Raw genomic sequence first — 27611 nt, 5'->3', positions numbered from 1 at the left:
CGGAGAACGGACTTCTCGGAAGGAGACGAAAGCAGTGCTTGTCGAAGTCCCTCCGCCTCGCCGGGCCTCTCCGCAAGCTCGGTGGCTGGCTCCTCCCGGACTACTTGCTTTGCAGAAAGTAGTTCCGGCCGCAGCCATTCGGAACTTTGCTGCCTTCCGCCACCGCCATTTCGGAGGCTGCTGCCTCAGCACGCCGGGGTTGTGGGTATCTCGGTCTTGCGCTGCCCGTCTCAGCCGATTTACTCTCTCCGCACCTGTGGCCCTTCTGCCGCTTCCAGCAGAGCTCCGCCGCCACCCTTTCCTGATGGCGACCTCCGTGGGGAATGTGGCTGACAGCACAGGTACTGTGGCCTGCCGAGCGGGGACGGGCGCGCCGGAGACTAGCGGCGCCGCAGCCCTGCGTAGGCCGGGCCCTGCCTTTGCCGGGGACTGCCCAGCGGCCTCCTTCCCTGAGGCCGCCCCGAGCGGGGCTCTCATCGGGCCCTCTCCTGGTGGAGTTTAACAGAAGCCACGGCCTGAGCGAGGTGGTGGCTGCCGCCGCCTTTGTGCTCGTCCCTCTCACCGTCTTGGGGCGCCGGCTGGCTGTCGCGGCCTGCCGGCGGGCCGGACTTGTCCCTCAGCGAGTTCCTGTCGGTGCTGCTCTTGGAGGAGCACGGCGCGATTACTTCTTAGTTCGGCGCTCTCTTACTGTTTGTTATATTTATCCAACTGTCAGGTGACTGCTTTAGAGGACGACGTAGGATAAAAACCTGACCCAAAATGTACGTTGGCTCGTCCGGAAACTCTCGCTACACTTAAGGAGCAGTTCTGTGGTATAGCCGAGCAGTACAGTGCTTCTCTGGGCAGTAAGATAGAGTGCTCTAGCTAAGAAAGATTCTATTCTACCTATAGTTTACAGATCCATAAGTTGGGGTATGGGGGAGAATAAAGGAGAAATCGCATTTTGACTGTAGAGCAAGGAAAAGAAGTGTTCTCCTTATTGAAAGGTTGAAAGGGCAAAACAGTCTTATCTCTCAAATTTTTGAGGGGGAGGCTCTGCAAGGAAGGGTATTAAAAGCTGAAAAGTCTGGGAGAAGTGTGTGTGTGTGTGGGGGGAGTAGATCCTCTGGAGAAAGAGGTGGCTTAGCAGTACAGAGATACAGAAGTGGAGATGGAGAAGCAAAGTGCTGCAATACGATATTTTGTTGCCCCTCAGCTAGGACTGTGTCTAGTCAGCGAGGCCACAGCATCCTTTTGCGGCCTTGATCTGTGGAGGTGAACATGTGTATGCTTGGGGAGAGACCTGTGCTCCTCATCCATCACCACCTCCCTTGGTAACTGCTCCTGTCTGGGCCTTAGGTTTTACCTAAATGTAAGGTTGATCATGAGTGTATGGTAAGTGTTTAGGATGTTACTTCTGGGGGAAAAAAAAATAGACTTGAGTACATTTGTGATCTCTCTGGATTTTATTTTGCTTTTATTCTGTAGATGTTTTAGGAAAAGTCATTGTCGTAGCATGTGCTAGCCTTTTCCAAGGTCATAGTCAAAGCATGTAGCACAAGTTAGCCTAAGTATGCAAAAGTAGGTAAGAGATTGATCTCTCTGTGATTATTCACTGCAGCTGTTTGCTTTGGAAATTGATTCAGTGAGCAACCGTTGATGGCTGTGTTATGTATTCTTTGGGTTGTGGAACTTTTCTTCAGCCAGCTTTCTGTTGAAAGTTCAGCTCATGTTGAACTGTGATAAAGGTGACCACCCACTTAGTACTTTCCAGTGGGTTTTTCAAGGATCATTGCTAAAATACTTGTTTGGAAGTAGATGGACTGGCTGTTTTAAACTGAATTTTAAAGGTTTGCTAATATCCTCTGCCAGGCTTTGTTTTGTGCTGGGACTTGGTAAAAGAAAAAAAAAGTGTTTCACTTATTTTGTTGCTTTTGTTAGCAATTCTTACTCCCACACATTAATTACAGTAATTCTGCAGCACCTTATTTCTTGCCTTGGGAGGTGCAACTTAAGTTTCGCTTTCTGCTTCAGTAGACAAAATGTAGCATTTAGATAATGTTTGGGAGTGTCTTTCCAAATGGTGATGAGAATTTAAGTATAAACTTTTTGGGGTTTTCTTGGTGTTTGTTTTTTTTTTTTCCTTTCGGTTTTTGTTTTTCTTTTCCTCTGTCTGGATTCACTATGTTTGCTTTATGCCATCGACAGAACTTGAAAATACACAAGACTGCCAGAGATCTTAAACCTGTGTGGCTGTTAACAGGAGGAGGGAGGGAGTGAGGAACAGTGTGTTGGTACTCTAGTACTGTTATTACTGTCACACTTTGAACGTTTATAAATGGTGCTTCATTCTCATGTTCAGTTCATGTTTATTAGTAGTGAATTTAACCAGATACTGAAGTCCACTTTTCTCTTAGTCATGTTTGGAAACCTATTAAGCTAGGTTCATAGAAAACAGAAATCTAATCTGGCTGAAGATACGTGACTATTAATTTGTTAGGTATCTGAGAGTAGCTTTACTAGTTTAAACCTACTGCGAATCATGTTCATGTTTTTAGCACTGACAGTGTTATCTGGAAAAACAGCTTCAGTTACACTGTTTAATTTAGTGGTTGTAGTCTTATCTGCAAAACTGCTAGTGCTGAAAAAGTGATTTTGAAAGTGATTTGCGTAAACCCCAATTTTATAAAACAAACACTACATAGTAACTTTGTACCTAATCTCTTTGTGATTATTTTATTGTCTTTAAAGTTCTCACTAAAGAAGAGGCTTTTTATAGTTACAATATAATTGCAAAAATACATGTATGCAAGTGTTGAGGTGCTTCCTTATATTAGGAAGGATTTATCTGTTTCATTTAAATTCAAAATTTTAAAACTACATCCAGGTGGGAAGTGTTTAATGAATTAAGTGACTTCAGAGAAGAGAGGCTTGCATTAATCGAACCTATTGGTAGTATGAGTCATTAATATAAAGACAGAATTGAAAGGCCAGCACTTCTTCCTGGGATGAACAGTTGTGGGTTTTTTTCCAAGCTGCACTTGTGTGTATATTAATAAAGAACTGTGCATTGTAAGAAATTTTATTTCCTTTTCACACTTAAGGTGGTGTTTTATTTCAGTATTTTGCTCTCCACAATTGGATCTTAAATACTACAACCACTTTGTGACTCCCATTCCAGCCAAGCCTCCAGAAGCAGTAACTCATTTCCTGCACCCTGTTTAATGATTCTTTCTGTAGGCCGGTTGCATAATCTTGAAAGTGTGTGATTGTCTCTCATCACATTGGTGCTCACCAGCACCAGTTTTTGTTGTGTGAGGGAATTATAATAGAGTATTCAAGGAATGACTTTTTTTTTCTTTTTTTTTCTTTAAGGTTTTTTGCTTTTGGTGCAGCAAAAACTTTCTTTCGCTGAAACCTTTGAAGTCTTTGTCTGCTATCCTTCATTTCCCTATTAAGCTTTTAGAACTTGTTTTTAATATTAAAAATCATAAGATGTAAAGTTTTGTGGGAGAGTGAAGGAGAGTCATTGCTCTGTTAGCACTACTACTGTTACGAACCAAAGTACAATATCATGTCATAGAGTCATAGAATGGCTTGTGTTGGAAAGGACCCTAAGATTATCTAGTTCCAACCCCCTTCCATGGGTAGGGGCACCTCACTACTAGGCCATGTCATGCAAGGCTCTGTCCAGCCTGGCGTTGAACACTGCTAGGGATGGAGCATTTACCAGTTCTTTGGGCAACTTGTTCCGATGCTTCACCACCCTAACAGTAAAGAATTTCTTCCTTATATCTAACCTGAATGTCAGGAATATCTTTAAAAATACTTGAGGTCAATGCAAAACGTTTGCAAATACTCACAGCCATTACAGTCTACATGTTTCTTATTATTAGCTGATGAAGTCATGGACTTGTACAGGTAATGTTAAAACTAGCAGTAATAGGCTGGGGTTTGAACATCTGAGAGTTCAAAATTCGATGTGCTGTAGTGTTTTATGTCATCTCAAACATTTTCATCCTTCAGTTATGTATGTGCTTTTATATTGTTTTTTTTGGGGGGTGTTGTGTGGTTTTGTTTTTTTGTGTGTATGTGTGTGTGTTTGGTTTTGTTTTGTTCCCATTATCTAACTTTTTGTTTTCCCCCCTTAAATGTTTTGGTGATTCTCCAGAACCAACGAAACGTATGCTTTCCTTCCAAGGGTTAGCGGAGTTGGCTCATCGTGAGTATCAGGCAGGAGACTTTGAAGCAGCAGAGAGACACTGCATGCAGCTTTGGAGACAAGAGCCTGATAACACTGGTGTGCTTTTGTTACTGTCGTCCATTCACTTCCAGTGTCGCAGATTGGACAGGTAGGAGACTTAAGGAGCTATGTTAAGCTTTCTTTGTAGTTTGCTCCTCTAATAGTACTGAGCATAGCTGATAAAAGTTGTATTCTAACACTGATTTCCTTTTCTATCACTGAATGCAAATACTGACTAACTTCATGGCAGCAGTAAGGACTGGTCAAAAACAATGGTCTTTCTTCTCGAATTTTGTTAGGGTAAGATAAATACAAATTAGAATCGCTAGCTTTACAACAAACAACAGATCTTGCCATTATTCCCATGTTATTTTAATATTGCCCACATTAACTCAGCCATACTTGTGTGTACTTGGGGGTATTTACATGTGTAAATAAAGACTTATTTATGCCACCTGCAGTGTGGGGGTTTATGGTTTTGTTTTTTTAAGTTTCAAGACTGATTATTTGCTGTGAAATGGCGTGCTTAGTTATGGAATTTTGTCATCTGAAAGTTGCGTCTATATTCTTTCTGCTTGCCTGTTCCTGGTACTTCTTTCTGTGCTTCGAGCATTTTTAACTTCTCTTGATCTAGCTGTAAATTTGCTTGTGCTAATGACCTGTGGACTGAAATTTGTTTTATATAGGCTTCTGAATGAAGTTGTGATAACAGTTCAGATACAGGGAAAATAAAATGGGGGAAGATTCAACGTAATTTTACATCTACATCTGTCAGCTGTGTCTTGCTTCTTGAGAAGAATATTGAGTGGGACATTGCTTAAAGCGTACAAATGTTGAAGAGGCTTCACAGGATTTCTGTAGTGTTTTCTCCAAGTGCATCAAGTTCAGGTTTGGTGAGGTGACTTGAGCCCTATTTGCTGTAAATGAGAGTTATCTTTCCTCAGCAGAATCTCAAATAGGAGCAGGGAAGGTGATAATTTAAGCTAGGACCTTAAAGATAACACAGCTCTGTAAATCCAGATTTGTTGGCTATATGTTTGGCTCAGTTAAGCATGAATGTTCATTAATAAACTAGGTAAACAGGCAAACACTGAAAGTAGGTGGTGTCTGGGTTTTTTGTTTGTTTGGTTTTTTTTTTTGCCAATTTGTTGAATTTTCTTCCAGGTCTGCTCACTTCAGCACTTTGGCTATTAAACAGAATCCACTGTTGGCTGAAGCCTACTCGAATCTAGGCAATGTGTACAAGGAACGTGGACAGCTACAAGAAGCAATTGAACATTATAGACACGCACTACGTCTCAAGCCAGATTTCATTGATGGATATATTAATTTGGCTGCTGCGCTAGTAGCTGCAGGTGATATGGAAGGAGCAGTACAGGCATATGTGTCTGCCCTTCAGTACAACCCTGTAAGTAATGCTTTGTTTTTATAGAAGAGCTCCATACTCCTTGTTGCACGACTCACATATAGAAGGTTTCAAGCAAGTGATAAACCTTCTCTCTAATCTGTACACCATAAACTTGATAATCTACTTAATACTTCTCCTAAGGATCTTTGAAAGACTTGTGTTACAAGAAGTTTTATATTGCAGTACAGTAAGGGATGCTGATTGTGTACTTACCTGTATTGTTGAAATAACAAAAAAGCAAGAATTCTCCCTATAAGCTGAAGTCAGATGTTTTGGTGAATGACCTCATACTTTAGCTTTGTGTGCTTTAGGATGTTAATATTACAGTGAGAGAATCACTGCTCAATCTTGAATGCGAGTTCTTAAAAAATCATGAGGTATTACCTTATCACAGAGTCAGAAATTTCATGGTGGTGAGAGTGGCCTTCCTTAGATTTCCACTGGGGGCTGGTTTAGAGAAGCATCATTTTTATGTTTCATAGGCTGAAGCAGAGTTTGTCGAAAAGAAACTTGTATAAAATAGATCTGGTATTTGGATTTTTGATTGTAACTGTTTGGAATTGACATTTTTAGTAAACTGTATCAGACTGCTATCTTAGAATCATAGAATCGTTAGGGTTGGAAAGGACCTGAAGATCATCTAGTTCCAATCCCCCTGCCGTGGGCAGGGACACCTTACGCTAAATCATATCACCCAAGGCCTCGTCCAGCCTGGTCTTGAACAATGCCAGGGGTGGAGCATTCACAACCTCCCTGGGCAACCTATTCCAGTGCCTCACCACCCTAACAGGAAAGAATTTCCTTCTTATATCCAACCTAAACTTCCCCTGTTTAAGTTTTAACCTGTTACCCCTTGTCCTGTCACTACAGTCCCTAATGAAGAGTCCCTCCCCAGCATCCCTATAGGCCCCCTTCAGATACTGGAAGGCTGCTATGAGGTCTCCACACAGCCTTCTCTTCTCCAGGCTGAACAGCCCCAACTTCCTTAGCCTGTCTTCATACGGGAGGTGCTCCAGTCCCCTGATCATCCTCGTGGCCCTTCTCTGGACTTGTTCCAACAGCTCCATGTCCTTTTTATGTTGAGGACACTAGAACTGCACACAGTACTCCAAGTGAGGTCTCACAAGAGCAGAGTAGAGGGGCAGGATCACCTCCTTCGACCTGCTGGTCATGCTCCTTTTGATGCAGCCCAGGATACGGTTGGCTTTCTGGACTGCAAGCGCACACTGCCAGCTCATGTTCATTTTCTCATCAGCCAACACCCCCAAGTCCTTCTCCTCAGGGCTGCCCTGAATCTCTTCTCTGCCCAACCTGTAGCTGTTCATTTTGAATCAAACTGAAATAATTTGTATAGTACTACTCAGTATGATGATGGTATCTGCTTGCTATTTGGTTGTATATTTTGTAAAAGAAAAAACCCCAAACCAAAACTTAAAACACGGCATTTGTCTGGTGTGCATATATTCTTTCTGCTTTGGAAAAGCAAATGCAAACCTAGTCCAGCAAGAGCCCAGAGTCTTATGTTCTTCAGGCTGGGTGAACTTCTCAGATTCATTATGCTAAGTGTAGTAGAGCTTATGCATTGGTTAGAAGTACTGTAATATGGTGTTTTCTTAAGGAGGTTTGTTTAGGTTGGAAACTTCTTTTGTTAGCATTGACAGAAATGTCCCCATTTTCTATGGTCTTTACTGCTAGATAGTGCCTGTGCTGTGGTGAAATATGAAAGAATAAGAACGCATTGCAAGACTGTTGAAAATGGATGTGGGGAAAAAAAAAAGGGAGAAAAACTGCTTTGGGGATACAGGAAGCAAAATTATTAAAACCTATTTAAAAGAATACAGATTTTCAGTTGTGCTTTAAAAAAAACAAACCCAAAACCACCCCCCCACCCCCCTACTCCTCCCCCAAAAATAAAAAGAACTCGCCAGGGAGGGGAATGTGGGTGTGGAGCTTCGAAAATGGCTTTTTGCAAGGGCATGTAGGACAAGGAGAAATGGCTTTAACCTACCAGAGGGCAGACTTGAGATGAGCTCTTAGGCGGAAGCTCTTCCCTGTGAGGGTGCTGAGGCGCTGGCACTGTGACTGCCCCATCCCTGGCAGTGTTCAAGGCCAGGTTGGAGACAGGGGCTTGGAGCAAGCTGCTCTAGTGGAAGGTGTCCCTGCCCATGGCAGGGCTTGGAACTGGGTGAGATTTAAGATCCCTTCCAACACAAACCAATCTGGGACTTTTATGATTCATACTTATATATGTATCCTGTATGTATGTTATGATACATACTTATGTATGGCAAAAGAACTTAAGCTGCTTGTGGCAGAGGGCATTTGTTTTTTGTTTTATATTTCTGTATGAAGAGGAATTCTATGAAATACTGCTTTTTTACTTCTCTCTACTTTCTTATGGTTCTATTGTTACAGTACTAAAATCAGTAAGATGGTCTGTTGGCTGTAAATATTAGGCCAAAAAAACAATTAAAATTTGTGATGTATTTATTTCTTTAAAATAACCTATAGAGGACTGGGGTTTTCCTTTGAATGTTCTCTGTGAAGACCTTTGGGATGTCTGAAGTCATGAAGCTGATAGTGTGACTTTGATGTTTCAGGACTTGTACTGTGTTCGTAGTGACCTGGGGAACCTGCTGAAAGCCCTGGGTCGCTTGGAAGAAGCCAAGGTAGGTGTTGCGTAGAATACATGTAAACATCAGTGTTTTGAAAAGTTGAACTTTGCACCAAGTCTTCAGATCTGCGTTGATCTACAGTCTGAGAAACTGCTGGAAACTGAAGGCACTGAAACACCCCAGAGTAGTTGTAGGGCAAGATATGGCATGTCCATGTTTAAAAGTTGGTTTAAGTCAAGAAATGGAACATTACCCAGCTTTTCTGCTGAACTAGACTATCTGATACCATTCTGAAGTATTGGGCAGGGGCTCCATCATGCTCTTACCTGGAAATAAGTAACAGTCCTTCAAATCTGAGGCTTGCCTGATCGTGCCAAGCAGAGAGCATGTGTTTAGCTTGAGATCCCTGTACAATGCAGGTGCTACTGAAAACGCTGCTCTTCTGAAGTCCTTTGTGGCTTGTAAGTGGAGAAGAAACTTATCCAAATGTTTCCTTGTAATATTGGCTTTTAAAGATTTTTATTCTTTTAACTTTTCCCTTCCCTTTATAGCGGAAGAAAGGCTAATAAATGATCAATAGCTGCAGTATGTGACACACCCCCCCCCCCTCCCCCCAGTATCTTCACGTTTTCCCCCTCCCCCAAAATAAGGAAATCAGAAGGACAAAGCTGGTTTGTTTGGGAAATGAACTGATCGAAAGAAAACTTGCTGTAGTGGAAAGGTGGCTTCTAGCAGTCTTGTGTTTCCTAAACTGTGAATTTGAACACCAAGATGAGTTTAAAATTCTTGGCATATTAAAACTTGGATTGCACAAAGAAATTGTCTTGTTACAAGCCACCTTACGCGTCCGCGCTGCAGGGGTGAGGAGTGTGGAGAAATCAGAAACACTCTGGACTCCATGTCTGTCACTCCAAGCCCCACGCGCATGCTAAAAAGTGGAGTGTATGAACAGCGTAGCTGTCTGTTTGGCTGCAGCACCATTTGGGGAGGGTTGTGATCTTTATGGGGTAATGGGAGTGCAGGTTCAAAGTTCACTATTTTTTTTGATTTCTCATCACAACTTGGATGTGTGTACTGTCCTAGGGCAGCCTGATTGATTTGGTCGGATCCAGGTTGAAAATATTTTGTAGTAGCATTTAGGGTTTGAACAGTCTTGCTGACACTTGGTCCGCCCACCAAGCGGACAGCTAACATGAATTGCACTTCACTGCAGCTTTAGTGTGACTGGTATAGGCCAAGACACTGCGCCTGCCTTAGGTTGCTGACCTCTTTGTTTCAGAGCTCTGGAGACACCTAGTTTGAAAGTGTTATTCTGTTTTGTGAGAATTTAATAAATGAGGAAAAACATATTGAGTAAATTGCAATGTGTTTCTTTGGTTATCAGTCCATTTGAAAGATCAAGCCAGCAGATTCCTTACGGTTTGAACTAAAATTAATCTCTTTGTAGATATTTCAGAGCCTTTCTTCCAAAAAAAAAAAAAGTCCCCGCTGTATGCAATTGCCCTGATTAACCCTCTCCTGTCTGCATGTCTCCCTTGTTACACAGATTGTCCTCATTCCCATGTGTTAAGACATGTCCAAAAAAAAAATGCAATTGCTTTGTTGAACTCTTACTAATGATCTTGTTTTATTTTCTCTCTTGTTTTTGGTTTTTCACCACTGATATTGTATTTAGAAGGTTTCAGGTGGGTGAAACCTCCTATTCCATGCGTAAGGTGCCTCGCTGAAGGGAGCTCGAGGCCTGGATCTAGGGCAGACACACACCTCCTCCTCCTCTTCCAGCAAGGAACGCACCGAAAAGTCACATGATGAGAAATATGGTAACGGGTTTGTAACTGCCACAGCAAAACCATTTGCCTCCATGCCTGAATCTTCTGTCTTGTGGCTTCAGAAACAGCTTAAAATATTTAATTACAAGCAAGTAATATAAGAATATTTTATACTAGTAGCCACAAATTCTTTCAAAGAAATAAAGTAAAAGTAAATTTTAATTTTATTTATTTATTTATTTATTTATTTAAGAAATAATTGGAGATAGTTAATAGTAAAAGCTTCTAACTCTTCTGGTTGTTCATTTTTTTCCTTTTTTTCTTCTTTGTTTGGATTGCAGCGTTCTGCTCTTCTGATGATGCGCTGTGATCCTGCAGTAGCGCAAAGGCTGCGCAGCGGTAACGCGCATTGCGTGCGATTAAGCCCTCGTGAACGGTTGACTAGATGATTAATCTCTGATTGGGTGACTGCCCAAGCTCCAGGCTGTAGCCTTTTGGATAAAATTGGGTTGTAATGCATTTTTGAGTCCAGACATCAAATTTAACATGCGAGTTTCTGTATGGGCCTGCCTGGTAGATTAATGATTCTGATTGGCCGTTCACTGGACCTAGGGGCAATCAATCTAGCAAAGCAGTTCGCAGCGATAGCGTGGCGCCGTGCTGTTTAGGATGCGCAGCGATTTCTTGCGCTTGCATTACAGGGACCTAAACCTTCATGCAATCCTGTCATTTGAGGTTTGGAAGCTGCAGATGATGGAATGTATGTGAAGAAGCTGTGAAACAAGATAGCCATTGGGTGTATCAGCTCACTTGACAGGGACCGTTAAAACTGAAGAATCTTTTTCCGTAGTTTTTTATTTTTTTAAGTACTTTCTAGCTGGTTTAGAATATTTCACAATTTCACAATTTATTTCACATCAAAGTTGTTTTTACAGAGTAGGGATTTTGTTTTTATGCACTTAAAGGTGGCAGATACTTGTGCTGAGTTACTTGAATTGTTTCTGATTCCTGTGGTGACCTGGTGTCTAAAGGTATGGTAATTTGTTAGCAGCATAACTGAGAAATGGTGGGCTTGCACTTGGGTTTTGGTTGGCGCTGGCGCAGGATCAACAGCAGTTTGCAGCGCATTAGTTTTGGCGCAAGCTAGCCTATACTGCAGGGTCACTTTTTGCTGTTTAGAGAAGGCATACTAACAATTGTTTTTTTCTCCTTTTTTTTTTTTTTTTTTTTTTTTTTTTTTTTACGAATATCCCCTTTCCCTTGTATCTTTCTTTAACTGTTTCAAGGCCTGTTACTTAAAAGCAATTGAGACTCAACCAAACTTTGCAGTGGCCTGGAGTAATCTTGGCTGTGTTTTCAATGCTCAAGGAGAAATATGGCTTGCAATTCATCACTTTGAAAAGGTAACTATCTAAAGCCAGTCAGCTTTGCTGCTAGTTTTTATTGTACATGCAGTTGTTCGCTTGTAGGTGATAGAAATTTGATCAGCAGAGAACTTCTTATGATCCTGTTAGTTAACATCCCTTTAGGTACCATCCTGTGTTGATCAATGTTTCAGGCTGCCTGTATGCCACTAGAGAGATATATTTAAAATTGCCTTAAGGACTTCACACAGATGTCAAATATAAGAAAATTCATTAAGTTGTTTCATGGTTCTTTTCTGGAATAAATTTTTCAAAGCCTAATCTGATGGGAATTCTGCATGTTTGGTAGGTGAGAGGAAGGAACAACTTTCTGCTTGAACGGATTTTTCATTGTGATTTTGTTTCAGGTATTATTGTCTTTTCAGTAACAGAGGAGAACAACTTTAAGTGTCACACTAATTCCTCTTCTCCAGAATTGTTTTTCACCACTGTTGTTCAGATTTCTCTATATTGATGTCATTAACTAATTTTCTTATACCTTTCACTAAGTATCTAAGTTGCATCTTAATTCAGTTTGCATGTCTCTTAAGTTTCTGAAGTGACTTAAGACCACATTTAAGAAGCGGTGACATTTTCTTTCTGGGAGTCATGACTTAAGATCTACAAAAATTTTAACTGCTTGGGATTTTTTTTCTTTTTTAATTTCTGCCTAGTTAGTGGTAGATTATGAAGTATTTTAATTTGGAAATAACAGTTCCTGTAGGAAAGGTTGTAAGCATGGCCTGACGGATACTCAGATATAGCTTATTACTGCATCGTCTGTAACTTCGTCAGGTCTAAACTTTTTTTTGTCCTTTAGTAGTTTGGAAGGGAGTGTTTTAGTTTAACGGCTACTGAATTTTCCCTGCATATGCAATGAATTTGCTCCTTTCTTGCTCTTGTGAACCTGTCTCTATTTTCCTATGCTACTAAAGTTTTAAAATGCTGTCTTATTTTGCGGTAGATCAAGGATGTGGATCAGGTTTTTTAGCGTTTTCTTGCCTAAAGCCAAATTAAAGGCAGCGTAGCATGGGTAAGCAGGAGTGTTAAGTATGATCAGCCTAGCATGAAATGAATGCTTAACACTTAATTCTGCAGTAGTTGCAACTGACGGGGTAAGCAAACAAGTAAGTTTGAATATAGTGTATGTTGTCATTTCTACAGGTGAATGACTGATGCTCTATGATTTATATAACTTTTTCCTTCCTTACTAGGTAAATGGTAAAGTCTTAGATGCTTACAGATTGGGTTTGTCAGATCAAAAGCAAACCAACCACAAACAAAAAACAACCACAAGAAACAACCAGCTAGGTTTCATAGGAAATGTTTTTGTGTTGATGCTCAAAACTGTTACTTCAAAAATATTTTCAGGCTGTAACACTTGACCCAAATTTTTTGGATGCTTACATCAATCTGGGAAATGTCCTGAAGGAGGCAAGGATATTTGACAGGTAAGCAGATAAGTATTGTTGCTCTCTGTGCCTTGTCAGATGTATCGAGATAAAAATTAGCTTCCTGATATAAAATCATTTTGGACAGCAATTGGATTATAATCTCTGGAAGCTGTAGTTTGTGGTTTCAAATTTAACACAAGCTTGCAGGGAACAGGTTAATTATTCTAACTAGCTGCATTGCACTCTGTAAATGATACAGTGATTTCTCTTTAATGGTGAATTAATGGACCAAACAGGGGCATGTTTCCTCAGCATTTTGGAATTTACATCACCTTTTTGAGAATTTATTTACTATGTATATTGTTGTGATTTGTTTAGAAATAGGATATGAATACATCTGTCATTTTGGTAGTGCTATAGGAGCATATAATTTAAAATCTCACTTTTGAATAAAGTGAAGTTTGAACTGTAAGTAAAGCATGATACATAGGTTAGTGGAGACAATAAAGACAATAAACATATACTGTTTATATTGTTGCAGTTGAATAATGAACTCGAAAAAAGTGGAAAAAGTCTCATGCTTATCGTAGTAATGAAGAGTGCTTAAAAAAAGTAGATGAAAGCTTTTTTTCCAAAGACTTACATTTATCACTGTACAGCATCAGGTGGGAGGAAGACATTCCTGTTTTATGAAATATTTCTTCTAGTCTGCTAGTCATTACAAAATTCAGCATAGCTTTAAAACAGCATTCATCATAATCCTTTGATTGTCCTTTTAATTCAGGCAGTACTCTTCTGTGTTTTCAGTAACATCTTACAGGACAGATTTGTATGTCTGTTAATACATATTCCTTGAAGTTTGTTTTTTTTTTTTTTTTTATGTAAGTCATTTTTTATGACCAAGGTAAATAAAATTGCTGTTCTGTGGAGAGTTGTTTACCTTGTTTTTCTTGTTACAGAGCTGTAGCAGCTTATCTACGAGCCTTGAGTTTGAGTCCAAATCATGCAGTTGTGCATGGCAACCTTGCCTGTGTGTATTATGAGCAAGGACTAATAGATCTAGCAATAGACACCTACAGGAGGGCTATTGAACTGCAACCCCACTTCCCTGATGCCTATTGTAACTTGGCCAATGCCTTGAAGGAAAAAGGCAGTGTAAGGAGTACTTTTTTTCTTTTAAATTTTTTTTTAAAGTACATGAATGCTTATTTTAGACACCAAGTGTCACCAGCTGTATCATGATGAGATGTTACCCTCAGTCATGAGGAAGAATAATTCTGGAAATCTCCACCTTGAACTTGTTAAAAGTGATGGTATAATGATTTCCCATAAGCAGTGCTGTTACAACAAAAATTACCATATTAACAGTATCCATTTTTTTGAAGGTGGCAGAAGCAGAAGAATGCTACAATACAGCTCTGCGACTTTGTCCCACTCATGCAGATTCTCTCAACAATCTAGCAAACATCAAACGGGAACAGGGGAATATTGAGGAAGCTGTCCGTCTTTATCGGAAGGCTCTTGAGGTACATTTGAATGTGGGGAGGGAGAGCTGTGGATTTCAAGCTGGGAATGTGTAATAAGACAATTTTTTTTTTCCCTTTTTGGTCATAAGTGAAGGAACATCTGTTCAGAGACCCAAGTCATAAAAAGAAGATTAAGAAATACACAAATATTTTTTTGATATCATGTACTTGAGAAATTTGAAAGATTCTACTTTTTCTTCCAGGTGTTTCCAGAGTTTGCTGCTGCGCATTCAAATTTAGCAAGTGTTCTGCAACAGCAAGGAAAGTTACAGGAAGCTCTGATGCATTACAAAGAGGCTATTAGGTAAATGGATACTATCTGTAATAGTCCCAGTCTTTCTTAACAGGAAAGTACCATAGCTCTTTACAGAAAGTGTCTTATAGTAGTGTATTTTAACTCAGATAGTTGCTTTGCAAACACAAAAATTAGTATACTTTCTCTTTGGAGGAGGAGCTTTTATTGTTCATGATAATATATGTTATCTTTATTTCTCAGAATCAGCCCCACATTTGCAGATGCTTACTCTAATATGGGAAATACTTTGAAGGAGATGCAGGATGTTCAAGGAGCTCTACAGTGCTACACCCGTGCCATTCAGATAAACCCAGCTTTTGCTGATGCCCACAGCAACCTGGCCTCTATTCACAAGGTAACATATGCAAATGATTCACTCCTAAGGGTATGGTGGGGAATTGTGAGTACTTACCCTAAGTATATTTTCATCTGCTGACTCATTTCTGTGTCCTTACAGGATTCAGGGAATATACCAGAAGCCATTGCCTCTTACCGCACTGCTCTCAAACTGAAACCTGATTTCCCAGATGCCTACTGCAACTTGGCCCACTGTTTGCAGGTGAGGAAGATGAAGTTTTGATTGTAATTCTTAAGATTTGTCTGCAGAAAATATTAAGTATGGTCACCTCAACAAATCGCTAAATCAAATGTACAGAGTGGACTTAAGACTTAAATCAGAAGACAAGACTATATAGTAACCAACAGTTAGTACTGAAGTTTTCACTTCCACTTGTGAAAGAAACATAAGTCTCAACTTGTGAAATACGTGGTGTAGATCAAGGGAAGCTGTTGTCCTAATAATCTTTTAATTTCTCCCCTTTTTCTAGATTGTCTGTGATTGGACAGACTACGATGAAAGAATGAAGAAGCTGGTTAGCATTGTAGCTGATCAGCTGGAGAAAAATAGACTGCCTTCTGTCCACCCACATCATAGCATGCTGTATCCCCTTTCTCACAGTTTTAGGAAGGCTATTGCCGAGAGACATGGAAATCTGTGTTTGGACAAGGTAGGAAGTTGCAATTCAAGTGCTTTGGTTTTCCCTGTTCCTACTGAAACTCTAATACTCGTGTAGTTAGTATTAGCCTTTGTAAGGTTTCTGAGTCACTGTCCTGTAGGGAAATGATGCATACTGTTACTCATCTAGTTTTGAAAAGTACGTATGAGGTGTGTTTTGGAAAAGCAGAGTGAGTAAATTATTTCCTGACAGTAAGATAAATCCAGGCAGTTGCGTGATAGTATCTCTCAAAATGTGGTCCTTTCTAGCATCTGTAGTGCTTGGAACCTGACCTTGCCTCTTGTGAATCCTTGCTGGAACATGAGTTTTGTGTTCAGTTAGCTTTCAAAATGCACTTGCTATAGTGGTTATGGCAGCAGTGTTATAGGGGCAATGCATCACATTAGGAAGTATTTGTGGTTACTCTGTTCTGAAGTGCTTTGTGTACAGTAGACTAGATTCTTCCAAAACCACATATTCTTTTGCCGAATTACTTAACTTGTGAGCTGTTTCCAGAAGTCTGCACAGCACCTCAAGCTGCTAAGAGTGCAGTTTCGGTCAATGGCAAATTCTTTAACTAAAATTTGATGCAACTTCTTTTTCTTTTCAACCAGAAGGCCATAGCTGTGGGCACTTTTGAATTCTGAGATTGTTTACTTGTGCAGGTTGCCAATTGTAATTGAAAATGCGCTGTCAGCCAGTGGAAGGGTCTGGTTAGCTAATATAAAAATCTTAAACTTCAGAAGGTAACACTTAGCTTTCAAACTGGCTTATCTTAGTAGCCTGATAATACAGGCTGATGCCTGGGGAAGATGGTGAGTATAAGAACAGAAAACATGCTGTGGTGCTTCACAGAAATAGTGTTCTGGTCACAAGTGGCTTGTAGTTTGAGAACTTCCTGGTCATAGCGGTGTGGTATCGGTATATTTAATAATCAGGAATGGAATACCTGAAAAATAAACTGGTAGAAAAGCAGTAAGGTCAGCTTGGAGTAGTTATGTCTGTCTTTGGCTGAGTGTAGGTACATGACGCATTGTATCACAATTTGTGGATGTGACACTCTGCTCCAGTGGAGTCTATACAATGTCAGTTTGAAACAACTGATGCCCACAGACCACTTGCTTGAATGTGGGATAAGGCTAGTTCTGCAAACCCATGTGTTGGGGTTTTTTATCCCTCTGTTTAGCATTTGGTTTTGGTTTTTGAGTTTATGAACAGTTGTGTGTTTTCTTGACAGATTAATGTTCTTCATAAGCCATCATATGAGCATCCCAAGGACTTGAAGGCCAGTGAAGGTCGACTTCGCATTGGCTATGTGAGCTCTGATTTTGGAAACCATCCAACCTCACACTTAATGCAGTCAATCCCAGGCATGCATAACCCAGACAAATTTGAGGTAAAAATATAAATGGCACACTTAAAGCATTAAGTATGGCTGTAAGTGGCATCTTTTTCTGGGTGCAGACAGGTAAACTAGGAAAGGGCAAATTTTGTTTCTAGGCTGAGTTTTTCGGTTTTGTTAGTTTGTTTTCTTTTTTGGGGGGTTGGGGGGGGTGGGTTGGTTTTGTTTTTTTTCCTCCTCTTAGTGGGCTTTTTATCCTATGGTTTGAAGAGTTCTCCAGCCTGAGCTCTTTAACCAATATGAAGTGTTACTTAGAAAGTAGGCAAATTAGATACTTGTCCTTAGAATCACAGTAGAATTTATGGTCCTGGGAAACCTTTAAGTTTCTGCAGCTGTTCTTTGTGTAGATGTGTTCTAGTATCAAGCTACTACTGTCTGGTTACTTCAGGTTTACAGACAGGCATCTGTTTTTTTTTTGTTTTTGTTTTTTGTTTTTTTTTTTGTTCACTCTCTGCTGCTGCTGTTGTTTTACAGGCATTTTAATTTGGGCTACCTGAATTGCATATGCAAACTTCAGTTTGGTCTGCCTATTGCTTTTTCAAAAGGAAATGATATATCACACTTACTCCAAAAGGAGACTTCAATATTTAGCAATGCTAAGGACAGTTATGTCTATAATTGCTTGTATGTCTTGTTAAGGGATTTAGTCTGTAAATAGATCTAATTCCCAGTTATGCTGTTTGCCCCATGACTGTTTAAATTGCCTTGGTTTTGAGCTCCTGTTTTCCATGACCTGAGAATTTGCTTATCTCTGTAAGGGACTGTAAGTCTTTCCTTCTTGCATAACTGTGGTGTGTTTTGTTTTGTTTTTTGATCTTTCTTGATTTTTGTGTGTTTTGTGGGGTTCCCCCCCCCCCCCCTTGCTTTTTCCTTGTTGTCTAGTCTTTGTCGTATGAAATGCTTATGGTGAAGCTGCATGCTTGAATTACCAGAAGTGTGATTATGAAGCAGAATTTTTCATTAAACAAATCGGTGGTCTCAGTACGTGGGGTGTGGGGAGAATATATTATTTAGCCTTCAACCAGTTTAAGACAAAGGGCAGTCTCTCTTGTTCTGGATTTGTAAAACTATAGAGCTTAATTTAAATGGTAAATGGAAGTTCTCTATTATTTTACTAAAACCATGCTTTTGCCTTGCAAGACAATAAATTTTGTTGGTGCAGTTTCTTCTATATTTGTATGTGCTAGGTTAGTGAAAGATGCCTGTTTGCATAACTTCTGAACCTTGAATTTCTCAGATACATTTGCGGTTTCTTAACTGGGGAGAACTAGTCACCATTTAAAGAATCTGTTAAAAAGCGTCCCCAAGGCTTAGCTTGTCTGTTCAACCTTAGTCATCATCGTGATTCTCATTAATTACAAATTCAAAGGTGTCTTGTAAAAGGTGTTCTTGGAAAATTTAATGCTTATGCAAATACACTTGTTAAAATTGCTTTACCTTGCACTGATGAGAATATTGTGTATATATATGTCTATGTAAGATGCAGTGTCGTACTCGAGCACCAGCACTAGGTAAAACTGGGGCCTGATGCAAATGTGTCAAAATGCCTAATGTCTCCTCTCCTCCCCTTCTGACTTCTTTCTCAGCTGGTAAATGCCACACAAATAAATATAATGCAGTTTATTTATTTGTAAATTATATATATTTGTAAATGATAAAATTTATAAATTATAATTTAAAACTATTTAAAGTGTAAATTAAATAAAACTTAGATTAAATTATAGATGAAACAAATAATTTAGTTATTATTATTAAATTATTAAATTTTAAATTGAATTATAAATTAAACTAAATTATGTTAAAATTTTATAAATTATAAAATTTAGGGATGTGAGTGCTCCATCCCTGGTGGTCCTCAAGGCCATGCTGGACAGAGCCTTGGGTGACATGGTTTAGTGTGAGGTGTCCCTGCCCATGGCAGGGCAGTTGGAACTAGATGATCTTAAGGTCCCTTCCAACCCTAACTTCTCTGTGATTCTATGATTTATGAATTAGTATGAAACTAGATGTAATTTTGCTAGTGTAATTTAAAATTGCAATACCACATGTTTTAGAGCAAAGTGATTTGTTGGGAAGTTGTTGCAGATAAGACAATTTTTGGTGCCTTGTATTGTAGGTATTCTGTTACGCCCTGAGCCCTGATGATGGTACAAACTTCCGTGTAAAAGTGATGGCTGAAGCAAATAATTTCATTGACTTATCTCAGGTGAGCTTTTTTATGCATTGACCTTTTAGCAAGCCTAAAAGAAGAAAATATCAACCTGTAATTTTGAGATGTTTAGTTGAAATAATTTCTTGGAATTCTGTGGATGTTAGTTTTGGCAATTTGGGAGTTTGTAGTTATATTGGTGTTATGACTTACCTGGGATGCAGTGGTTACTGTGTGATCTCTGTGATTATTAAAATACCAACCAAAAGGCTAATGTTTGGTAACATTTGGTAAACCAAAATGTTTGGTAACATTTACAGGTGGTTTTAAGTTTTTCTTTTTAAGTTCCATGTGAAAACTGATGGGGATTTCATTATGTACAGAACTCAAGGAATTGTTACACTATTTTAAGATAACTGACAGAACCCTAAAGCAGCATGGGATAATCGGTGTACATTAATAATGGAACTGTATTGGCACCAGGACAGTCCCACATTAGTTGACAGATGACATCTGTATGTAGTTTTTAAACTCAAGTTGTTCAGAACCTGCTCTCATAAGTAAAAATGCTAAATTGATGTTAGCAGAATTGCTCTTTCAGATGGATTTTTGTAAAGTTGATTTTTTTAAATGTTTTTTTTAGAGTGCCAGTTATGCTTGTGGAAAGCCATCCATATCCTCCTGCATTTGCAGCTGTGGATGTTGAAAGCCCTGGATTATAGTGAAGAGAGCAGCAATTTCATGTTTGTTGTTGTACCTAACAGCTCTCTAGGAAAAACTATTTCCTTTGCCCAGAATGATGTACTGAGTTTTCTTGAGGCATCAAACTTGTATTTTTAGGCTACTGTGCAACATGTAGAGATTTGTACAGAAGGTTCAAACAGGTAGAAATCATTTGCTATTGCATTATAATAATCTATTGCATTATAATGGTCTATTGCATTAGCAGTATAACTCAACGAAAGTTAGAATACGGCAACTCTGATTGTTGTCTACATGGGGATGTAGCTGCCCGTGTGCATGCATTTACCCTGCTCTAAGATGTGAAGTAGCTTTCCCTTTTTACAAAAGTGAAGTACTTTCATGGTGCATGCTAATTTTAGAGTGAGTCAGCATTTGCAGTAGTTGCAGAGTAGTTAATTGGCTTACTCTTGATCCTCAGTTTGAAGCAATTTCTGTGCATTACCTTAGCTTGGGAATCTACCAGTTGAGTTTTGTACTGCCTACACAAGCTTTGATCATTAATTAAGCCTTGCAGGAGTGGTGATAGTGGAGCTGTTCTAGTTTAAATAGCTTCAGTTTCTAGCCTGAGGTTTTTATTTTACTGCTGCTGAACTAGACGTCTCAAATATTTTTTTTTTATCTGCTTGTAGATAATGACTTATTATATAGTTAGTAGTTGGGGGAATTTAAAACTGTAATTTCCAAGGCTTAACTTCTGTTCTTGCAAGTCATTTGTAATACCTTGTGTGAAGTTCCTGCTCTTCTTTGCTTTTGATTTAGCCAAGAACTGAAGCAGTTTCAGTGTTGCTTGAAGCTTTTTCTGTGGTCCATTTGTGACATTTTTCTGCATGACTTGCTGAGCTTGGCAACACTTAATTATTGAAGACGCGATCTTCATGTACCACAGTTAAAATTTTTGTCATCAACTGCTTCACATTTTGGCTTCAACAAGGAGTTTTTTTGAGTTGAGGACTTTTTACTCCTGGTTTTATAGAGGTATGGGATTTAAGTCTCACCTAAATTACACTATGCAGTTGGCATTTATCCATTGGTATGCTGATGACTAATCACATTTATTGCTGAAAGCCTGAAAACAAAAATAACTTATGTTTTGTTTTTTTTTGTTTTTTTTGTTTTCTTTCTTTCTTCAGATACCGTGCAATGGAAAAGCAGCAGACCGCATCCATCAGGATGGGATACACATTCTCATTAATATGAATGGTTACACCAAAGGAGCCCGAAATGAATTATTTGCTCTGAGACCAGCACCTATTCAGGTAACTAAGCTAGAGGCCTCTGTACCTCCAGAAAAACCCTCGTGAATAGGAAGAGTTTCTCTTTTTCTTTTGGCAGAGTGGAAGAAATGTTGAAGGCTCATGTTGATGTGTGAGAGAGACTTTTTAGGGCTTGATATGTGTGAGGCAAGTAGGATCATTCTGTTGAAGCAGAGTAGTTTGGGGTTTTTATGTGCTTTATGGGCAGTTGACTATGTCCTGAAAGAAAACTGTAATTCTGTACACCACTGTCTTTCTTGCACTAGTGAGAACAAAGAAAAGGTGTTTGAAGCAGTTGTGGAAATAAGTTGTTGTGTATTAAAATTTCTTTAGCCTTACAGAAATTCTAGTTAGTCAGAATCAATGTGAAAGGATTTTCTAAAACGCGTATGGAAAGAGAATAGGAGACGCCTGAATTGAAGTCACTGTAGGTTATGGAAGTTGTCTCAACTAAGAGAAGCTGTAATCACTGATTAGTTAGTACTCTGGCTATAGCTGCATGTAGTTGGATAATTTGGCGTTTTGCTTGAGCTAAATCCATTTTAGAACATCCTTGAACTGTTCACTGTCTTGGTTGTGAAAGTTTGGGATTAGTGATTACTCTTCAGTTGATAAAACACAAGAAGGAACTTGAATCTATAGGTTGAAAATTCAACTTAAAATGCGTTGATTTTTAACTTCCATTATTTTTGCAATGCACCTGGGACTGGAGCCTTGCTTTCCTGTTTTTTAGGCAATGTGGCTAGGCTATCCTGGAACCAGTGGGGCATTGTTCATGGATTATATCATCACAGATAAAGAAACTTCTCCAGTTGAGGTGGCTGAGCAGTATTCAGAGAAATTGGCATACATGCCAAACACTTTCTTTATTGGAGACCATGCCAACATGTTCCCCCATCTGAAGGTATGTGGGAAGATAAGGCAAGAAAAGTTGGTGTTGTCCGTAGTTGTGTTTATAAAATGGCATTTAGTATATTACTTGGTAAGAGCTCTTTTAACTTATTTTAAAACTTTTTTTTTTAACAGAAAAAAGCAGTCATTGATTTTAAATCCAATGGTCATATTTATGATAACAGAATTGTTTTGAATGGCATTGACTTGAAGGCTTTCCTTGACAGCCTCCCTGATGTCAAGATTGTTAAGGTGAGAGCTATTCCTTTGTGTATTCAGTCTTAGGGACTGAAGCTAGTACTTCCGCTGATGCTTATGTGATTTATCTTAGATGAAGTGTCCTGACAGTTGTGACAATGCAGACAGCAATGCTGCTCTCAGTATGCCAGTCATTCCTATGAACACAATTGCAGAAGCTGTGATTGAGATGATTAATCGTGGGCAAATTCAGATAACTATCAATGGATTCAACATCAGTAATGGACTAGCAACTACTCAGGTGAGGCATTTCATTTTCTTGGGGTTTATATGTGTGTGTGTTAACATAGCAAGGAAGAATGTCCTCCATGCTGTCTGTTTCCACCTTGTTTAGTTCTCATACTTCAGGAAACTCACAAATATGTTATAAGCCTTTTGGGCATAGGTCAGTGAAAACTCTGCATTCTGTTTTTGAGGTCTCCTTAGTGATCTGTAAAGGAGCACTGTTACTAACTTACTGAACTAAATTATCTCTGCATCTTCTAATAGAATCAGTGACTGAGATATTGTCATTCATGTCAAATTAGTAAACAGTACGCTTATTCTGGCTGGCTGCCCTGCCACTGAGCTAAATGTTAAATATGTATGGAGAGGAAAGAAAAAAACAACCGAATAAGACTCTGTATCTGTGTTCTGTCTGTACTATAGGGTTTATCTTTTATCCCACTGTTGGCTGTCATTATTTAAAAAAAATAATAAAAATTGACAATCATACTTCATTTTACTAATCCTCAAGACTCTTGTGTGGTATTCTGATTATCCCAACTTCGTCCTCTGCTGTTTTTTTATTAGCCTCTACCTATTCTTTGTGAAGGCTGTAAGATAGGTTCTTCTGGAAAAGTTCATATATAACTCTTCTAGTCTCATTTTCAGCACCTCCTGTTATTTGCTTTTTGGCTAGTTCCTTACAGTCTTGTCAGTTATATATTAGTCTGTCTCTTCAGTCTTGACTATCTGTTCTGTGCTTATCTTCAAAAAAAAAACAAACAACACACCACCACCACCAACAAAACAAAAAAAAAAAAAAAAAAAACCCCACCCGCAAAAAAAGCGGAGGAGTCTGTGTGTAACACCTTTTCATATGATTCATCCTTTCAGCTAGTTAATTAGAATTTCAGGGAGCTACAGCAAGGGCATGAAGATGCTCAGTGTTGTGTGCCTTGGTGGTTGCAGTGTTGAGGTATCCACAGGTATGCATGCATAGCAGTTAAATTCTTCTTGTGGGAAGGTAGATAATTATCATTTGGTGTAATAAAAGCCAAAGGTACAGTTCCAGTAATGGGTAGTGCTAAGGAGTGGTGCAGTGTTTCTCTGTCTTCAAGTCTTGTTCTTGCACTTTCAGTGTTGCAGTAATGTTTGTTTGGGGTTTTTTTGTTGTTTTTTTTTTTTTTATATTTTTCTTTAGATTAACAACAAAGCAGCCACTGGTGAAGAAGTTCCACGCACTATAATTGTTACTACCCGTTCTCAGTATGGCTTACCAGAGGATGCTGTTGTATACTGTAACTTTAATCAGTTGTATAAGATTGATCCTTCCACTTTACAGATGTGGGCTAATGTGAGTATCTGTATCTAATACGAAATTTAAGGTCAGAGTTCTGGAACGTAGCTGTTCTGTCCAAGTTAGCAAAAATTTCATGCAAGTTAAGACTGAAAATGTTCAAGTATACTGGTATTACATTGTGAAACAAGTTTGGTCTTCCTTAGTTTGCACAGTTAAGTCATGGAACTATAGGATGGTTTGGGTTGGAAAGGACCTTATGATCATCCAGTTCCAATCCCCTGCCATGAACAGGGACACCTTCCAGCAGATCAGGTTGCTCCAACCTCTGTCCAGCCTGGCCTTGAATGCTGCCAGGAATGCGGCAGTCAAGGCTTCTCTGGGCAGCTGGTGCCAGTATATCACCACTCTCACAGTAAAGAGCTTCCTCCTTATATCTAACCTAAGTCTTCCCTGTTTAAGTTTAAACCTATTCCCCCTTGTCCTATCACTACAGTCCCTGATGAACAGTCCCTCTCCAGCATCCTTGTAAGCTCCTTCCAGGTACTGGAAGGCTGCTGTGAGGACTCCATGCAGCCTTTTATTCTTCAGGCTGAATAGCCTCAGTTATTTACTGGCCTTGGCACTCGATGGATTTATAGATCTGCGCAGTGAGCATGTATCATGGTTCACTTTATAGTGTACTGCTGAAAGTTACTTGAGGGGTAATTTTTTAGATTCCATAATATAGGCCTATAAATAAAGGAGTTCATAAATATCAGTATTTGCTTTTCAAGTTGTGCTCTGCCAAGTACTGCTCAGAGTTGCAGTTTCTCTCAGTGGGATTAGGTAGAAAGGTAATCCTAGTTATTCTGCTTGAAATGGTGATCTGTTGTCTTTTTGGGTTTTTTTTCCCTGCTTTATACCTCAGAAGACTAAAGTACTACACTTTTTGCTTCATTTGGTATGTGGTAATTCGTTGTTCAAAAAAGGAGATTTTTTATGACTGAACTTTATGTATTTGCTTCTTAATTCTTGTTACAGATCTTAAAAAGAGTTCCAAACAGCGTGCTGTGGCTGCTGCGCTTCCCAGCTGTAGGAGAACCCAATATTCAGCAATACGCACAAAACTTGGGTCTTTCCCAAAACAGAATAATCTTTTCTCCTGTTGCCCCCAAAGAAGAACATGTGAGGAGAGGACAGCTGGCTGATGTTTGTCTAGACACTCCACTTTGCAATGGGCACACAACTGGGATGGATGTACTCTGGGCTGGGACTCCAATGGTCACTATGCCAGGTAATGCAATGGGGGTAACTGCATAGAACAGATCACAGAATAGTTTGGATTGGAAGGGACCTTCAAAGCTCATCTTAGTCCACTACTCGACCCCTCCATGACCAGGGACATGTTCAACCAGACCAGGTTGCTCAGAACCACATCCAGCCTGACTTTAAATGTTTCCAGGGATGGGGCATCCACCACCTCTCTGGACAACCTGTGCCAGGATTTCACCACCCTCACTCTAAAAAGTTTCTTCCCCTTGTCCAGCCTCAATCTCCCTCTTTTAAACACATCACCCCTCATCCTGCTGCAGCGGGCCCTGCTGAAAAGTCTCTTCCCATCTTTCTTATAGGCCCCTTCTAAGCACTGAAAGGCCGCAATAAGATCTCCCCAGAGTCTTCTCTTCTCCAGCTGAACAGCACCAACTCTCTCAGCCTTACCTTACAGGAGAGGTGCTCCAGCCCCTGACTGTTTTTGTGGTCCTTCTCTGGACCCTCTCCAACAGGTTCATGTCTTTCCTGTCCTGAGGACTCCAGAGCTGGATGCAGGACTGCAGGGGCATCTCACCAGAGCAGAGTAGAGGGGCAGAATAACCTCCCTTGACCTGCTGGTCATGCTCCTCTGGATGCAGCCCTAGACACTGCTGGCCTTCTGGGCTGTGAGCGCATGCTGCCAGGTCATGGATTTGAATATTGTTAATTTTAAAACAATAAACAGCAAGCCCAGCAAATGTTGCTGCCTCTTGTAGATGCAGAAGTATGTCATGCACTGCAGTATGTTACTTGGTAAGTTTACTCCTGTATCAATTTTGTTTGTCTGTTTACAGGTGAGACTCTTGCATCACGTGTTGCTGCCTCCCAGCTTACTTGCCTGGGTTGTCTTGAGCTCATTGCAAAAAGTAGACAGGAATATGAAGATATTGCTGTGAAACTGGGAACTGATCTGGAATAGTAAGCAAACTTGTACTGTATAATGTGTTAACAATAAGAAAGGAAAGTGCTGGCACAGTGCTGAGACCAGTACTTTTAATCTTGCAGATCTTTTTAACATTTAAAGGAGCTAGGGAGTCTTCCATCTAGAGCTTTCTTGTCTTGCAGTTAACTCAGCTTCTGCTTTTACAGTAAACTTAACAGTGCTGCCTGTTCTGAAGAAATTGCTCATTTGCAGTCAGTTTACCTTTTCATTGGTGTTTTCTTTCTTTTTAATTGAAAATTAAGCAGTTTCTCACTTACTGCAAGCTAAAATAATCCTGTGAAGTCCCTGTAGTAACGCAGCGAGTTAGTGCATTAATGCTGCAGCTCTTCTGAATTGAGGTGATCATGTTGGTCTGTATCAGAAATTATAAGGGGATGAAACAGTATGAATTTGGTGGAAGTGGGGGAGCAGATATTTTTGAAACAGTTGTACTGGCAGTTTTGGGTTAGCTGAAAAGCGCTTGGAACCTTGTGACCTCTTTAACTTGCGGTTTGTTTTTTTTTTTTTTTTGTTGTTTTGTTTTTTTGGTAGCCTGAAAAAAATTCGCGGCAAAGTCTGGAAGCAGAGAATATCCAGTCCTTTGTTTAACACGAAACAGTACACAATGGACCTGGAGCGGCTTTATCTTCAGATGTGGGATCACTATGCTGCTGGCAACAAACCAGACCACATGATTAAGCCAGTAGAGGCCAGTGAGTCTGCATGAAGAGACAGCTTGCCCACCTGGAATTCTCCAGGAACTGAGCCTCTTAAACACTTCTGTCGAGATGATAAGCTGAAACTGTGCATTTCTACTTAAACTGCCTGGTACTCTGTGGCTGAAGTAATACATGACAGTGATTAAAGCACAGCCAGACTTCTTTCTTGCATGATAGGGAAAGACTCATTAAGAGCCTCAGATCCTTTTATTCCATGAGGAGTTTGAATGGGATTGAGCTGTGTACATGTGAGCTTGTGTGTATGAATGACATACTGGTTGCTGGGGGAAGTTTGAACTGCCCAACCAAATATTATGACTTCATGGACGGATTTAATCTTCCTACAAATCTCTCTCCTTTTATGTGGATTGGGAATTGGAGCATTTTAACATTGGATTTTGGGTAGTCCTGCTGGTGTATGTGTGGTTAATTAATGTGGCTCCCTGCATTAAATGCTAAACTGTGTGGATTGACAGGGCAAATTTGCTGGTGGAGTCTTTTTTTTTTTTTTTAATAGGTTTTATAAACCACTTGAGCCTGTATCAGCCTTCTAATATTTGACCTCTTATTTTGGAGCTCTGTAATGCGTTGGTTTAGATAAAGACTTCGGGCTTTTTTTGTTTAGCTTTTAAGCTTCTCAAGTAACTCAGCTGATTGGCTTCATTAAGGCAGCTGTTTATAAAACCAAATTTGATTTGAAATTAATTCTCCCCACAGGTGTTTGAGATAAACACAAACTGGTGCCAAATACAGTTCTTTCAGGAATGATTGTTAATTATGCATAGAGGCTCAGTCCTAGGTACTGTAGCAAAGACTTTAAACAGAAAATAAAGCTTTGGTTTGCCAGTTTGA

At 39.7% G+C, this 27611-nt stretch overlaps 1 protein-coding gene across 3 annotated transcripts; it reads left to right on the top strand.

The window, feature by feature from the left end:
* Positions 1-182: 182 nt before the first annotated feature.
* On the top strand, positions 183-27611 carry OGT (O-linked N-acetylglucosamine (GlcNAc) transferase). 3 transcript variants are annotated; one of them, XM_057403144.1, is made up of 22 exons: positions 183-341; positions 4181-4331; positions 5387-5630; positions 8231-8299; positions 11301-11417; positions 12789-12868; positions 13771-13966; positions 14197-14337; positions 14541-14641; positions 14834-14987; positions 15090-15191; positions 15460-15639; positions 16865-17023; positions 19146-19235; positions 21053-21178; positions 21909-22079; positions 22202-22318; positions 22398-22565; positions 23730-23882; positions 24849-25101; positions 25913-26036; positions 26593-27611. In XM_057403144.1, exons 1-22 carry the CDS (start codon positions 305-307, stop codon positions 26765-26767), a joined length of 3108 nt encoding a protein of 1035 aa, XP_057259127.1. In that variant the 5' UTR covers positions 183-304; the 3' UTR covers positions 26768-27611. The 3 variants fall into 3 exon arrangements, with proteins under 3 accessions (XP_057259127.1, XP_057259126.1, XP_057259128.1); XM_057403143.1 differs by having other exon boundaries at positions 184-341; positions 4151-4331; XM_057403145.1 differs by lacking the exons at positions 183-341; positions 4181-4331; positions 5387-5630 and adding an exon at positions 9921-10065.

This window comes from Pezoporus wallicus, unplaced genomic scaffold, assembly GCF_028554395.1.
Source record: "Pezoporus wallicus isolate ANWC-B61680 ecotype Strahan unplaced genomic scaffold, APGP_CSIRO_Pwel_v1 contig_9591, whole genome shotgun sequence".
NCBI classification, from domain to species: domain Eukaryota; kingdom Metazoa; phylum Chordata; class Aves; order Psittaciformes; family Psittacidae; genus Pezoporus; species Pezoporus wallicus.
Note: the sequence above shows the minus strand (reverse complement) of the source record. Positions and strands in the feature narration are given on the sequence as shown.

Coding starts and splice junctions, on each gene's coding strand:
- OGT (XM_057403143.1), top strand. CDS start 305: ATGGCGACCTCCGTGGGGAATGTGGCTGACAGCACAG. Junction 15,640..16,864: donor GAAATCTGTGTTTGGACAAG/GTAGGAAGTTGC, acceptor TTTTCTTGACAG/ATTAATGTTCTTCATAAGCC. Junction 23,883..24,848: donor CTTTACAGATGTGGGCTAAT/GTGAGTATCTGT, acceptor TTCTTGTTACAG/ATCTTAAAAAGAGTTCCAAA.